The 14,197-nt window shown below is 42.3% G+C and overlaps 1 protein-coding gene across 4 annotated transcripts in view; it reads right to left on the minus strand.

The window, feature by feature from the left end:
- Positions 1-14,197, minus strand: part of nfatc3a (nuclear factor of activated T cells 3a) — a 60,865-nt gene that overhangs the window by 17,009 nt on the left and 29,659 nt on the right. For 3 of the 4 annotated variants that reach the window (XM_034581446.1, XM_034581445.1, XM_034581444.1), the window contains exons 4-8: positions 5,999-6,198; positions 5,412-5,584; positions 4,753-4,893; positions 400-455; positions 102-228 (exon numbers count right to left, since the gene is read on the minus strand). In XM_034581446.1, coding sequence (XP_034437337.1) covers positions 102-228; positions 400-455; positions 4,753-4,893; positions 5,412-5,584; positions 5,999-6,198 — 697 coding nt within the window. The remainder of the gene's footprint in view (positions 1-101; positions 229-399; positions 456-4,752; positions 4,894-5,411; positions 5,585-5,998; positions 6,199-14,197) is intronic. The other variant, XM_034581447.1, reaches the window with a different exon arrangement.

The following is a 14,197-nucleotide window of genomic DNA, read 5'->3' on the forward strand; positions in this document are numbered from 1 at the left end:
TCACAGGATTTTGTTTTTTAGTTTTGCAGTTACAAACTAAACGAATTCGAACATATCTCCATGGCCTTCTTTCTAAAAATCATTAGAACCAATTGTCTCACCTGAAAGGTAAGTGAAGCGTTGTGATTGGCTCCTTTTCCGCTTGCCATTGCAGACATAAAACTGCACCTGCACAGCTGAGCCCACAGTCTTACTGTGGTAGGAAGGAACCTCCACCACGATGCATGACTACAAAAAAAAAATTGATATAATTTGGATATGCAAAAAATATTTACATACATTAAATGGAAATAAGTTTACAAATAATAAAAATATATTTAATTTTAAGTAATTTCTAACTAAGTATTACATATAAAAATGTGTAGAATTACGGTAGAGATAAATAATGTAAATACGTACTCCTTGAGTTTTCTCACGTTTTATTTTTGCCTCAACTTCCCATTGTGGTCGTCCATCTAGAAAAAAGGTTTAAAAGAAAAAACACATGGATAAATGCATAAGATAGTAATACTCCTAGTGCCATAAATGGGCAAAGACACAACACATGATCAAATTTAATCTGAAATCAATTTGGTGTATATGCTAAATGTCAGCTGTCACACTCGCCGCTGTTTCATTAGATTAGAGTATAAGTAATCTCAAAGCTATGAGAGATACTGTCACATTCGACAGATAGTTATATTTGAAAAAACTCTAGCAACACTCGAGTGCAAACGAGAATCATTCCTACAATGGCAAAAGGGATAAACTGGTGATGAAGCAGAAACATTTTACCACATCCCTTCTAAGTTTGAACATAAACGGCGACCTAAATCATTCAGACATGCAACTTCAAAGCACACCTCTAAAATGGGAATTAAAAACTTCAGTAGAGTGAAAACGAATATAATTAAAAACTGATAGCTAACACAAGTACTAAAATACCTAGGCCACACACAATCAGCTATAACTGCAGCTTTTTAAACCCACTTGAATCACTGCGATATTTTTCTAAGTAGCTGTGTCTATGTGGTGTAGCTCTTTTCAACTATTTTATTTTTTAGTTTAGTTTTATTTTAGTCAGGGTACAGTACTTTCTCAAACAGACAGGGCTTAAGAGCCACATGACGCTTATGCTGAAACACATTTCAATTTGTTCTGGAGAACAGAGACATTGGCATGATGTCATTTTTAAAGGCCCAGAAGCCCCATGGACAAAATCTTAACAGCTATTAAATGATAATCAAATTTCCAAATATCCTGCTGTTTGTCTTACCTGGTTAAAATTACAGAGGGAGCACTGGAATAATTGTGTTTATTTTAAAATGCCTTTACACACTGCCAGGCTTTCTGGCGAGAAAACATCCTTTCCAGTTTTCCTATGAGGGAGCTAATTATTTGGCCAGACATCTTTGGGGCAGCTGCTCGAAGGGAAGCAGTTGGGGTGAAAAACACTAGCAGGCTTGCCGTGTGGTTTGGGGAAATCACAGCTATCGCAGCATTGTGAAGAATAAAAACATTGACAGTTAAGTAAGTACTGAAGAGACTCTCTGCGGAGGCAGATTAATTTGCAGTCGCCCGTTTCGCGGTGCTCAAATGGTGCAAGTATACTCTGCACCTGCATGGCCTCCTCCTCAAACCCCAAAGGATACACCCAAAGACCACTGTCAGGCATCTGCAACATGTCTGCACAGACAGCTGGCTTAAGTGTAGTTTCTAACAAAGAAAGTGCTCAGTTGTGAGCCCTGTCTCTCTTCAGCTTTATACTAAAACCTAAAACTCCAGACTCTAGTTTTAGGTTTAACTTAACTTAGTTAATTTTCCTGTCCTGCCCTCACCCTAACATTAGCCTTAGCTGTAGTAATCCACTGCCACATTAAGCAGTCAAAACCCTGAAGAGAGTGTCTCTATTGTAATGGTAGAGCTTAACCCATGGATGACAGAGTGCTTCTTTCCAATGAGCAAATGACCTTGAATGTCTTTGCAGCTGACATCAGTGCATTATTGCAGCGTGGATTGTTGACATTCAACAGGCAGGAGCAAGGGCCCCACATGCTCTGTCAGACAACAAGCACTGACAGGAACCTCATACCACACTGAGACAATGACTCGGATCATCCAAACACGAGTACTCGCCCCAGTCAGAGGGCTGACAAGAACGTCGACTAACTGTGCCGCATGATCAAACACAAATAAAGAAGGTAATTGCTGTTTATGTTACGACGGCAGACTAACAGCTTTCCAAGAGCTCGCTGTTGTTTAGCTGTTATAACAGAAACAACAAGGTGACCACTGAGTACACATGCTGTGTTACTCACTACTCAGGGCAGTCAGTGTTAGAGCCTTTGAAGTCCAGTCTACTATATAATCATTCATAATTAAGTAGAAATATTCCATCTATCATCTATCTATCTATCTATCTATCTATCTATCTATCTATCTATCTATCTATCTATCTATCTATCTATCTATCTATCTATTTAGACTGTTTCTACAATGCCTCTTACTATAAAAGCTGCTCAGGCCCCTACCTTCGCCCCTATTTGTCTTTCTTTTTTATAGACTTTCCCCTCTCCTAAATAAATACAACAGATTTATTTTCTCTTCCCACTCTTTCCTCAAAGATGAATATCTGGCCACTGGTAAAAGTAAAGGCCTTTCACCTCCACCTGTCAAATTAATTTGAATACGTAAATTGAACAGTGTAGTGTCCAAAAAACTTTGGATGACATGTCTACTAAACTCTGAGGAACCAAGTGAAGGAAACAGAACAGCACCTGCACTTAACCACTCTATTACATTTGACTGTTTATCTACTTTAAAATAGGATCCCGCACGAACAACAACTGCTTCGGCTTGTGCCTGTATATAGTTAGTGAAGTCATTTATAGAACCATCCCATAATCTCTGTGTACTAGAAACAACAGGCCGGTCTCTCCAGCTCCTCATGAATCTACTGTTGTCTTTCAGTTATGAGCGATGGTGGAAAAATATCTGCCATTACCTCTTTCTTTCTTTCTTTTCTTCCATTCCTGCACTTACTCCAATCAGTGCCTCTCTGCACTAAAGCAGGCGGATTAGTCATGATGAGGGGGATAATTTACACAAACCATAATCAACATCATCTTCCCCCTTCCCTTTCATATTCTCTCTGTCTCCTTCCACAGTCCACTGCCCTCGTGCACCATGGGGCCCAGCTGTCCTCCCTACCCAAGATGCACCTCCCGAAGGTTTCCACTCACTGCTGTGCTGCTATAAAGAGTTGACCATCAGCAAGTTGTTTCAACCACACTACTTCTCCATGCCATGCTTCACCTGGTTCACCTAAAAGAGCGAAAGACATTCCTCCAGGCTGTTTTTTTTTCTTCTAGAAAACCTGAAGAGAATGGCTCTGTCATAAAAACATCACTGCTCAGCTTTCAACCGTGTGTGAACTTGATTTTGTTGCTCTACATGGCGATGGTACCTCGGGCAGGCAGAGACTGGCTCCATGAATGTTGTTCATTTAAAATTTCCATCTCAGAGAACAGCCATTACATGTGTTTTGATTGTGGACTGGTGTACAGACAAGAAAAAAGATAAGGCAGAGAAAGAAGGGTGACTTAAAAGAAACATGATGAAAAGCACAGGGAGTTTAACAAAGTAATCTCTTTAGCCTAGACATTTGTTGAAGCAGATATTTAAACAACTTTTAGAGTAAAAAAAGGTTTTAGGAGACAACCACTTAGTCCACATTCAGCCTTAGTCCCAAGCTCCAACAATCTCCACACTGGAGGTGAAACAAAGCAGTGGGAGTAGGTTGTGCAGTGATTTCCTAACAGCAAACAGTGAATGTTAACTGTAAATGTGATAACTTCATTAATTTGTTTTTTGGCAATTAACACTTGCTAGTGTGAGACAAAATGTGTGTGTATTGATAATCATGAAAAAATATAATAGAAAGAATAGGAATGCATCTATTTAGTGTATATACAGCATTATTATGAAATTACCATTTTTAATGACTATATTATATATGTAATATAAACATTATACATTTACATTATATAAGAAATTACAATGTAATGTTTGTATCAGGACCATATTCTTACAAATAAATCTTTGTCTTTGTCATTCTGACTTGTCAGACAGACATTACTTGCAGACATACGGTAAATCTGTTTGACATTTAATAAAATGCCGTGAGGGAATAGATGATTTGTTGAGGCTAAGATAATGATAGATGTGATCTGAGAACTGACAAACACACGCACACACACACGCACACGCACACGCACACGCACACGCACACACGTAAGCACGTACGCACGCACACACGCACACACACGTAAGCACGCACACACACACACACACGTAAGCACGCACGCACACACACACACACACACACACACACACACACACACACACACACACACACACACACACAAACACACACACACACACGTAAGCACGCGCACACACAGGGATGGTTTTAATAGGTGGTTTGGATAGTTGGTTTGTATTTACAAGATTTTTTTAAGTGAACGGAATCATAGACACGTATCAACCATGACTCATTGAATCATAACCTTCTGCTGACTTCTGCAGCATTTGCAAAATCTACAAAACGTGTCCAACAGAGCACATAATTGACACATGAAATGTTTTAGCAGCCCCTCTTATATAGTCTGTCAGACAGAATAAAGTATGATTTTTTACACATGTACTTGGCACACGCTGTTTCTGCTGCAGTGCCGGTTCAAGAAGAGGCCGCTGTGCTGACACAACACTTACCAGGGCCTTTCTCCAGGAAGATGACCTTGGACTCTGGGAAGAAGTTGGAGCCCGTGATGACCAGCTCTTCTCCACCGCTGACCACACAACTGGTCAGGCTGGATTTCTCAACCTGCGGCAGCTCCTGAGCTGAACGCTGGGCTGGGAGAGAAAGAGCAGGGGTTGGGGAGAAAAGAAGATGATCATTTGCTGAGCTGTTTCAGTAACACTGAAGTTTGTTTATAAAATAAAATGAACTTCTGATAATGTCATGCAGTTTAATACAAAACTATCAAACCTGGCTTCAAGAATTAGCAACTCTCTGTCAGCCTGAGGGAAAAGTAGGACTTATTGCAGAGCTGTGGTAATGGAATAGGTATATTATGTAACTGCTCGGCTAGAAGGGTACAGCATTTACATTTTTAATTTTATCAGACCTTCTTATCTAAAGTGACTTTAAGTGAGAGGACAAAGTAACTTAAATAAACATCCTATCCTGTTAAGTTTTCTGACAAAGAAATGTGTGCAAAGGTTTGGGTGCGTATCTGTGTGTGATTTTCATATCACACGTAGATTTCTGAATGAACATGTTTGTATGTGTGTGTGTGTGTGTGTGTGTGTGTGTGTGTGTGTGTGTGTGTGTGTGTGTGTGTGTGTGTGTGTAGTAAGTCAACACTCACAGCACTCCACAGGAATGGAGGGAGCCTGCAGCGACAGCACCTTCCCGTTAGGTTGAGGGATGTGCACTCTGAACACCACGCGAACCCGTGTGTTCTTTCTTCCTATATCTGTCTCTCCCTTCCGCAGCTCGATGTCGGAGTTCCGCAGCTTAAGGATACCGGCGCAGTCGATGCTGCAAGGTAGAGGGGAAATAGTTGGCCCCATATGGCACCGCAGGGATGGCAATAATCGAAGATATATTTAAGAAGGGAGGGCCTGGGAGAGAATAAAACCAACCACAGGCCCAGCAGGGGATTGGCAATGAGAGGAAAACTAAGTGTTGAATCACAAATTAAAAATGCCTGTGAATATGATTTATTACAACTCTAAATGAGAAAGTCTCACTCTGCTCCATGGGAAACCCTCATTTTATTCTCCTGTACCCGTTTCCCTGTTGGTTTCAATTTAAAAGATCTATAAAATCGCCTTTGTAAGATGTTATGATGTATTATTATAACAATGCAAATTTTTTCATCGGACAGTGCTTCCTTCATGGTGGTAAGCTCATAACTGAGTAATGTAACCCTGAAGTGCTTCTGACACCTACCTGGCTGACATGTTGTTCTCGGGCAGCAGAGGAATTTCGAGAACCTTGGTGCTGGAGACTACGATTTCTTGGCTGGCTGTGGCTACAGTTTTCCCGGTGATCCGGTGCACCTGGTAGAAGGCGTGCGGCCTCAAGTATCGGTCATCCGCCGTCCCAATGAACATCTGCAGGTTGACGGGCTTCTCGCTGTAGCCAATGAGCTGAGACATGACAGATAAAGACAGAAAAACAGAGTAAAAACAGATGTGAGTTCTCAGGGTGCAGATGAGAGAGGTGTGAACAAAGGAATACTCTTTTCATTTCCACTGCCTTCAGAGGGCCACCTTTTTTTAGAGGGAATCTAAATGTCAGGTCGGGGGTGTTTCTGGCAGGGCAACTGGAGATTCATCTGGCGCTTTGGCCCCCAACCAGTTTGACACTGGTGTTTTCTACTAATAGTCTTAAAAATGTTCCCCTTGCAAGCCTGCCTCTGAACTGGATTCTGTGCAGGACAGGGTTGCCTCCAAAACCTAAAAGAAAACCTTGAAACCAGCTCTAGTCAGTTGCTCCAAGAAAATAAAAGCTGTACTGCAGCTGCACTAGGTCTCACAGAAAAAAATGACAGAATGCAAGGACACTAAAGAGGCTTTATTCAAAGGTCCAAAAACTGGTTTACTAAACCATCATACCAGTTAACACAAAAAGGATGAAGTCACTGCCGCTACGGTCAATCGTACACAATCTAAGCAATAGCACAAAAAACCACAATGGTGCCTCGCTCCACCAAGGCCCAACAGTCTCCTTAAATTCAGTCAAGCTGCACCAAATTTCACATACTCACAGAATTATATTATTCCTTGGGAAAACAGTTAAAATTTGGAGGAACACCCTATCTCGCAATGTTAAAGAAAGTGAAATAGAATTACTAGATCCGCCCTCTGATCCAGATCTGCACTGGGTAATCCATTCGTTTTTTGGGTGTTATCTTGCTTACAAACAAACAAACAAACAAACAAACCAAACAGACGGGAGAAATGTTATCCTCCTAAAAAGTGGTAAAAATACAACAGCACATAACCAGAATTTTTTTTAACTAACGTAGAAATGTGTGTCATATTTATGCTAATCTCCTCTAATAAATATTAAATTTAACATTATCTTACATAAAACCTGTCACTCATATGACCCTTGATTCTCCCTGTGAGGTCTCACGCATATGAAAAGGTTTTTAGTGTTTACACTGTGGTTGAAGAGGAAAAAAGTGCTAATAAAAATGTCAACGGTGTCCAGTGGTTCATGCGGTCCAACCTGGTTGGCGTTTGACACCAGGCAGCAGTCAGTCTCTCCATTAGTCTCTGAGTGCTGGCATCGTTTCAACTCAGACAGGTGAGATGTTCAATGAGGGAAAAGCGTTGCATTTTGTGTAGAGACAAGAAGAAGATGGAAAGGAGAGCAGGACCTTTCCTCCTCAGAGGGACAGAACAAACACACCGGCCACACAATGCCACTACTGTGGTAATGTTGTACTTGGCAGACTCCGTGACAGCATGATGGCAGCCGCTGCACATGCACACTCCCACCGTACTGCCCTCATAAACCCACACCTCCAGCTTGGATGGAGGGCAGCCCATTGAGGGTTACAGAGAAGAACAAGGTCTTTCATTGCTGTTTCACCCCTGGAACTGCCAAGCCTCATCCCCACCACAGCTGGCTACTGACCCTTTTCCTCCCTGCAGGTTTGCATCACGCACCGCTGTGTCAATGTTTGGTACAGAAGTGTGGTGGGTGGAAGGAGAGAAAGTGGGTGTAGCTTTGGATTTGTCATGTGCTGTTCCAAAACAACAAGCACTGGAAACATATATACCTGAGAGTAAGCACCAAAGACATACCTGCTTGGTTTCCAAATTCTGTCTTTCTCTGAGGCCGTTATTAAACTATATTTAACAGTTAACTGGTTTACAGCAGGATTATTAAACATAACTTAGTTCCAGCTCTGGTAAAAGGTGAGTTGGAATCACTGGTGGAATCAAGTCTTCATGGGAACAACTGTCATTGGATTTACTTGGAATCTTGTGCTCACTTTTGTATCATTGTATCATTCAGCATCCTTCTTGGGTGATCCAATCACATAGCTCAGGTGTGAACACACCCAAGACAAATTTAGGACGCATTTGAGAGTGGATCACACATTCTGAGGTAATCTGGACTCATGTGGCCACATTGTTTTAGCTGTGTTAACAACGCATGTGTGTATTTGCATATGGAGTAGTGAAATCCAATCACATTTGGAGACACATTCAAATGCCAGCTATAAACTGTCAACTGAGCATCAGATCACCTGAGACAAATATCAATGCCTCTCTTTCTTTTATCCTCTCTTTCTCTCTCACTTGTTACTTCTGTGGTATCCCCCTGTGGCAGAATGGGGGTAGGTTGACCTGAGCGGTGGAAAACTGAAATATGCCGTGTTTACAGCGGGTTATGTGAGAGGACCAGCCTCCAGAGACAGATACTGGGCAGGCAGGGCGGTGGAGCTTAAATCGTAATAATGCTTTACTGTTTGGAGCTGAATAAAAACCTTGTATGTTGAAAGGGCTGTGCTACTGAGCTCAGTAAAACCCCAATGGTTCTCAAGAGAGTGCTGAATTTACATTGAACGCCCTCATTAATAAAGCTCACGGCTGATTAAACAGCATCCGAGTGAGCTGTGGGAAAAACCATCGAGCCTTTGAAACTGCATTACGAACACAGGTCATCATACTGTGCTGCTGTTTATTTATCTAACTGCTCAAACAGATAAGCCGTGTCTACAGTTGAGGAAAGGGACACAAAGGGACAATTAATGCTGTCACTGACAGTCTACAAGAGGCAAATCTTTACATCATTAGTCTGATACTGAGGTGAGACAATCAATTTATTTTACTCTAGACAAGATTCGAGATTTGATCTGACCTTTCCAAATAACCATCTAACTTCCACGTCAAATCAATGATTACTTTTTTCTATTTAGGTTCCAGTCCCTAGGATTTGTTTTCAAGGAAAAAATCCTCGCTCCAAGGTATGTTGCTACTCCTCCACAACATCCTCTACATTCGTTTTTTAGACATAACCTCCAGGTAAAATCCGGAGAATTGGCTTCGGAGAAGTGGAGCCGTCGGGTGCAGCAGACTGAGGCAGGAAGTGATGTTTTAACGCTGCTGTGGAGATCGTGTGATTTTGTTTACAGCACCCCCACACCCCTCTTATCTCCACAAACTCTCTTGACATCTTCATCTTTGTCTTCTATGTACATGTCACCACTTTTACACTGGGAGATATTTGTTCTCATCCCTGTGATTACTAGAAGTTATCAAAGTGATGATGACCTGACAAGGCAGCTTCCACCTCAGACAAGAACACATGTAAATCCACACAGACGTATCCCTTAAAAAAAAAATCTGTGAGTCTGGTTTCTCACCACCATCCATGTCCATTTGGAATCAACCTTCTGAGGGTTAGAAACTACTGTATGTGGCACATGAAATGTATTCGGAAGGAAGTAGCACAAACGGAACAGCGTGAGGCCCCTATAATAACCATTAATGGGTTCATCTTTGAAAACCACACTAGATCTTAAGAACCACATCAAAGGATAACCTTTTGCCAGTAACAACCGAACAGGTAATTAATCAGCCCTGACTGAATGGATCCCTGGCTTTAAATGACACCATTATTCTGGATTCAAAGACATATGGGGTCACAGGCATCAACAGTCTTGTAGGTTGTGTTGCTTGTTTTATGATCATGTCTGCACGCTGTGTCTGTGCACATGCTTGTAATTCACAAAGTACAAAATGAGAGAATGTGTGTGTGTTATTCTGTCATAGGCTACTTTTGGGGACAAATTTATGACAAAAGACCATTCAATACGGGATATGCCTTGTGTCCCTAAATGTAAAAAAGTTGTTCTTTGGGTATGTGGTTAAGGTCAGGGTAAGGAAGGTTTTTGTAATTGAAAGTGACCTAAGACAATCTGTGTGTGTGTGTGTGTGTGTGTGTGTGTGTGCGTGCGTGTGCGTGTGCGTGTGTGTGTGTGTGTGTGTGTGTGTGTGTGTGTGTGTGTGTGTGTTTGTGAGTGTCCATAAATCAAGGCATGTTTATTCGCAGCACCATGTGTGTTCCAGACAGCATTAAGTGAGTTAACAGTGTCTGGAGGAATGCATCTGTGAGAGAGGATACACAGACATAAAAAACTGAACATGCTTCACAGAAATAAATCAGAGCACTAAAAAAGTACAGAAAAGAGGAATAAAAAAGGGCCAGTTTAATTTGTTTAATGCAACAGAAGTTGTCTAGGAACCTTTTTTTCCAGGTTGTCAGTTCTGCCCAGAACTATGAACAAAAAAGTCCTTGATTTTTTTTTTCTTTCCTTCCATTTACCCTCTTGATCTCTGCCTCTCTGTGTCCTCCTGTATTACCTCTATTTCTCTGCACATGAGGGATTTGGTGCAGAGCCAGGGTGTTGACAAACATACACTTAGCAGGCCAGCACTTCTTTCCAAATCAAATAATCAACCAGGAAAACCTGATTAGAGAGTTAGAAAGAAAGAGAGCACTTCAGCCGTCCCAGTGAATCAACACTCCTGGCCAAACAGAAACACGCCACACAGGCGGGCTAATTCAGTCCCTCTGCCACAGTCACAGCCCTTACTTAAAAAATATAATTTTCTTTTTTTGGATTAAGTTGAATTTGATCAATTTTGATAACCGTAGAATGTGGAGTGGTTTTACCAATGTAAAAAATTATGAAATTGATTCAACAATAACGTAACAAATGTCAGCATTACAACAACATTTAAAGAGTAACATTTATTTAAGCAACAAGGGTCCAGTATATTGAACAAATATACATAAAAGGTGGACGCTGAACAGGAAAGGAAGCAGGTTCTTACTTTTTCCAATATCTCTCTACACTTCAGTTGATTTTTATTGATCTTAAATTTTCAAATTAATGCAATTGGCTTTTAACCAAAAACTAGGGCTGTAACGATACGCCAAATCCACACCTCTTTTTTTTGGAGTAGTGGGTGTGATTTCTAAAAGAAAGAGAAGATTACTAAAGAACACGTTGGACTTGACTTCACATAAAACATGTAAACAAAAATAACCAAAGAATAGGAAAGAAATGAGGGTGTGTGCGTGTCGAGCCTGAGACATTACTACGCACTTTTGTAAAGGTAAACAAACGATCCTCCACACTGATTGCTCTGAATATAATAGTCACTTCTGCATTGGTTCAGATTATGCGGGCTTGGTGGTCCCAGGGTTGTGATTGGACACATACGCACACACGCAACAGGCTGCACCTGCTGCTGTGGCAGCATGTGGGATTGGGCAGGGAGACGTGTCGCAGTTCCGTCTTCGCATGTCACAAATAACGTTTGACAATTGTTACAGCCCAACCAAAAACACAATTTTCTACAAGATCCCACCAACATAATTTAAACTGTGTAACAAATACTACAACGCTATTTTTAGCTCCAGTCTAATTCCAGTTTCAGCAGACTTCAGGGGGCCCATTTGCACCTTCAGTTCAGAAAATGGGTAATGCACCACCTTCAACCAGCAGGACGTAAACAAGGGCACATGGACAGTGCCTTGGTCCTGGCGGAGGAGACTTCTCCGCAGTGAAATGCACACGACACACACCCTTGACTGGTTTCACATTCCTGAGTCACCCCTACGCCAACCCCTAAATCTATGCCTGAGTGTGAAATACCACAGGAGGGTGGTCTCTGCACTTTCAACTCCTCAGCTTTCTGCCCGTCCACACTGCACTGAGCCCAGCTGGTCAGTCAGCAAGTAACTGAGGCCTGATAGAGATCAGTTCTTATATTAAACCACAATGACATTAAAAACCTGCCACATGTCCCAGAGGCCCGTGCCCGCTGAAGCCTGTCGCTACCTTATGGCCACCGCTGCTGCTTCTGCCCGTGGATCAGGTTTAGGATGAATTCTCTCCCCTAAAATAAAACCTCTGGATACGGTTACATAGTCAGCTCCCACTAAATAAAGTCCCCACTTATTTTTGGCCTTCATCTGTTCCACTGATCCAGTAATAAAGCGAGCAAGTGGAGGGGAAAAACATCTCCCATCACTACGTGCACATGAACAGGCACACAGGCATAAACACACCAAGGCTTTTTAACTTCCGTTTAAATACAAAAAAACAAGAGGTAGTGGTAGGAACTCATCTGAGCAACAACAGTTTTGATGATGAAATATTTACATGGACAAGGCTGAAAGGCGAACATCACCATCTCCCTGCAGTAAAACATTGTCTCTGTTCACATCCTGTGTTTCGATGTCTACCTGCACTCCTGCCATTCATTTTCAGTTTATCTCTTGTTCCACCCTGTCCTTTTTTCTCCTCTTTTCCTCATCTTTCCTTTCCAGCACTCATGACGTCCCTTCCTGCTTTCAACTATTCCTACCTCTTTTCCCTTTTGTCAGTCTCCCTTCTTCGTCCCTGTCCTTGCCTCTCTCCTACCTCAGCCCCAACCCTCTGCCGTAACTCGACACTTTCTCACAGCCAGCGCCTGACTCTGCCAAGTTGTTTCTCTGTGTTGCTCCACTGTTGCCATGGTGAGACTCGCTGTGTATGCAAGAGTGTGTGTGTGTGTGTGTGAGTGTGTGTTTGTGTTTGAGAGCGAGTAGCTACCTACACTCATGTCGGTGTAAACGACATCTCTGAAGCTTGTGTTGAAGAGTGTGTGCTACTTAGAATGTGTAGATTTACGCACACTAACTTTGGTGTAAAGTGTGGGCTTAGATAGGTTTGTGGTGTGTGTGTGTGTTTGTGTGTGTGTGTGTGTGTGTGTGTGTGTGTGTGTGTGTGTGTGTGTGTGTGTGTGAGAGAGAGTGAGAGAGGAGAGAGTAGAGAGAGAGAGTGTGTGCAACAGATGTAAAAATGGGAGCAATGGTGGTCAAGGTCATGAGTGGGTCCATTTTATCTGGCAGTGGTTTCCCGTCTGTGGCACTGTGGCACCACAACCTGGGATCTATGGACACACACACACATACACACATACACACACACACACACACACAGGCCTGATGTTTGCCCAGCACACTAGGGAGGGCAGAGAGAGCCAGGGGGCCGGTTGACTGTTTGTTTAAACAAGGTCAATACACGCGCACACAAACACATACACACAGGAGCGTTTACTGTATACTGCATGAGGGCTGTATATGGCCTTGCTAGACTGGTCCAAGCTCAATTCCTCTTATTCCCCCATCCTATCCTCCCCCACATCTCTCTCTCTCGCGCTCTCACTCACACACACAGACATATACACACAAACACACACGTGCGTCTCTCTCTCGACTCTCTCTCCCCCTCGCAGTGGCCGCTTTCTAACTGTGCGCTAAGCCTGATTACAACAAATGAGAGCCAAGCTTCCAACATGTTTACATCAAATACAGCCCTGGGGCAAAGCAACACCAACTCCAGCCAGTTCACACAGTGAAGACCACATGGCTCTGCATTGTTGTCTGTGTCTCCCTGCATTATGGCAGCTAGTCTACTGTGAGATCCTGCGGGAAAGAGTGTGAGGGAGAGAGAACTGTCAAGGTATGGAAAAAGCCTGACTGTCAAGCAACAGGACAAATAAGAAGACGAAAGAAGGTAGATGAGAGAAAGAGATGGACAGAATAAGGGAAGGGGTTAAAGAAAATGTGAAAGTGAATGACAGAGACAGAGATGGGCAGAAATTAGGTCATGCATTTAAGCACTGGGATCAAAATCATTTAATGCATCCAAGCTGGTGGAAATATTAGGACGTCTTGGACAGCTTCTGTCGTATTCTCTTTCAAACCCTTGTCACCAGACACCATAGCTTAATTTAGTTTTATTAGCGGGGCAGCAGGTTTCAAGATGGTCATAATATTTTGTTTACAACTCTTTTCAGCTTTGTTGTTGTAATAAATGTCACTCCTATGCCGTGCTTTTATGGGCTGATTTTGTTTGTGCACTGAGTGTGATTGTTTCTTCACTGTATCTAATATTCTTTTTTTTTTCTTGTTGTGTCTGCCTGCCTCTATCCGTAGCCCAGCAGGTAATACCAGAGGGGCTCCTTATATTTGTGTGGGTGCAGCAGTACTCAATTAAGCTGGTTAAATACGCACAAGGATACCTCAGCCAGCCAGAGAGGCTTTGGACTTAAAAGTCTCCTAGCAACA

Source organism: Hippoglossus hippoglossus, chromosome 3 (assembly GCF_009819705.1).
Source record: "Hippoglossus hippoglossus isolate fHipHip1 chromosome 3, fHipHip1.pri, whole genome shotgun sequence".
Taxonomy (NCBI): domain Eukaryota; kingdom Metazoa; phylum Chordata; class Actinopteri; order Pleuronectiformes; family Pleuronectidae; genus Hippoglossus; species Hippoglossus hippoglossus.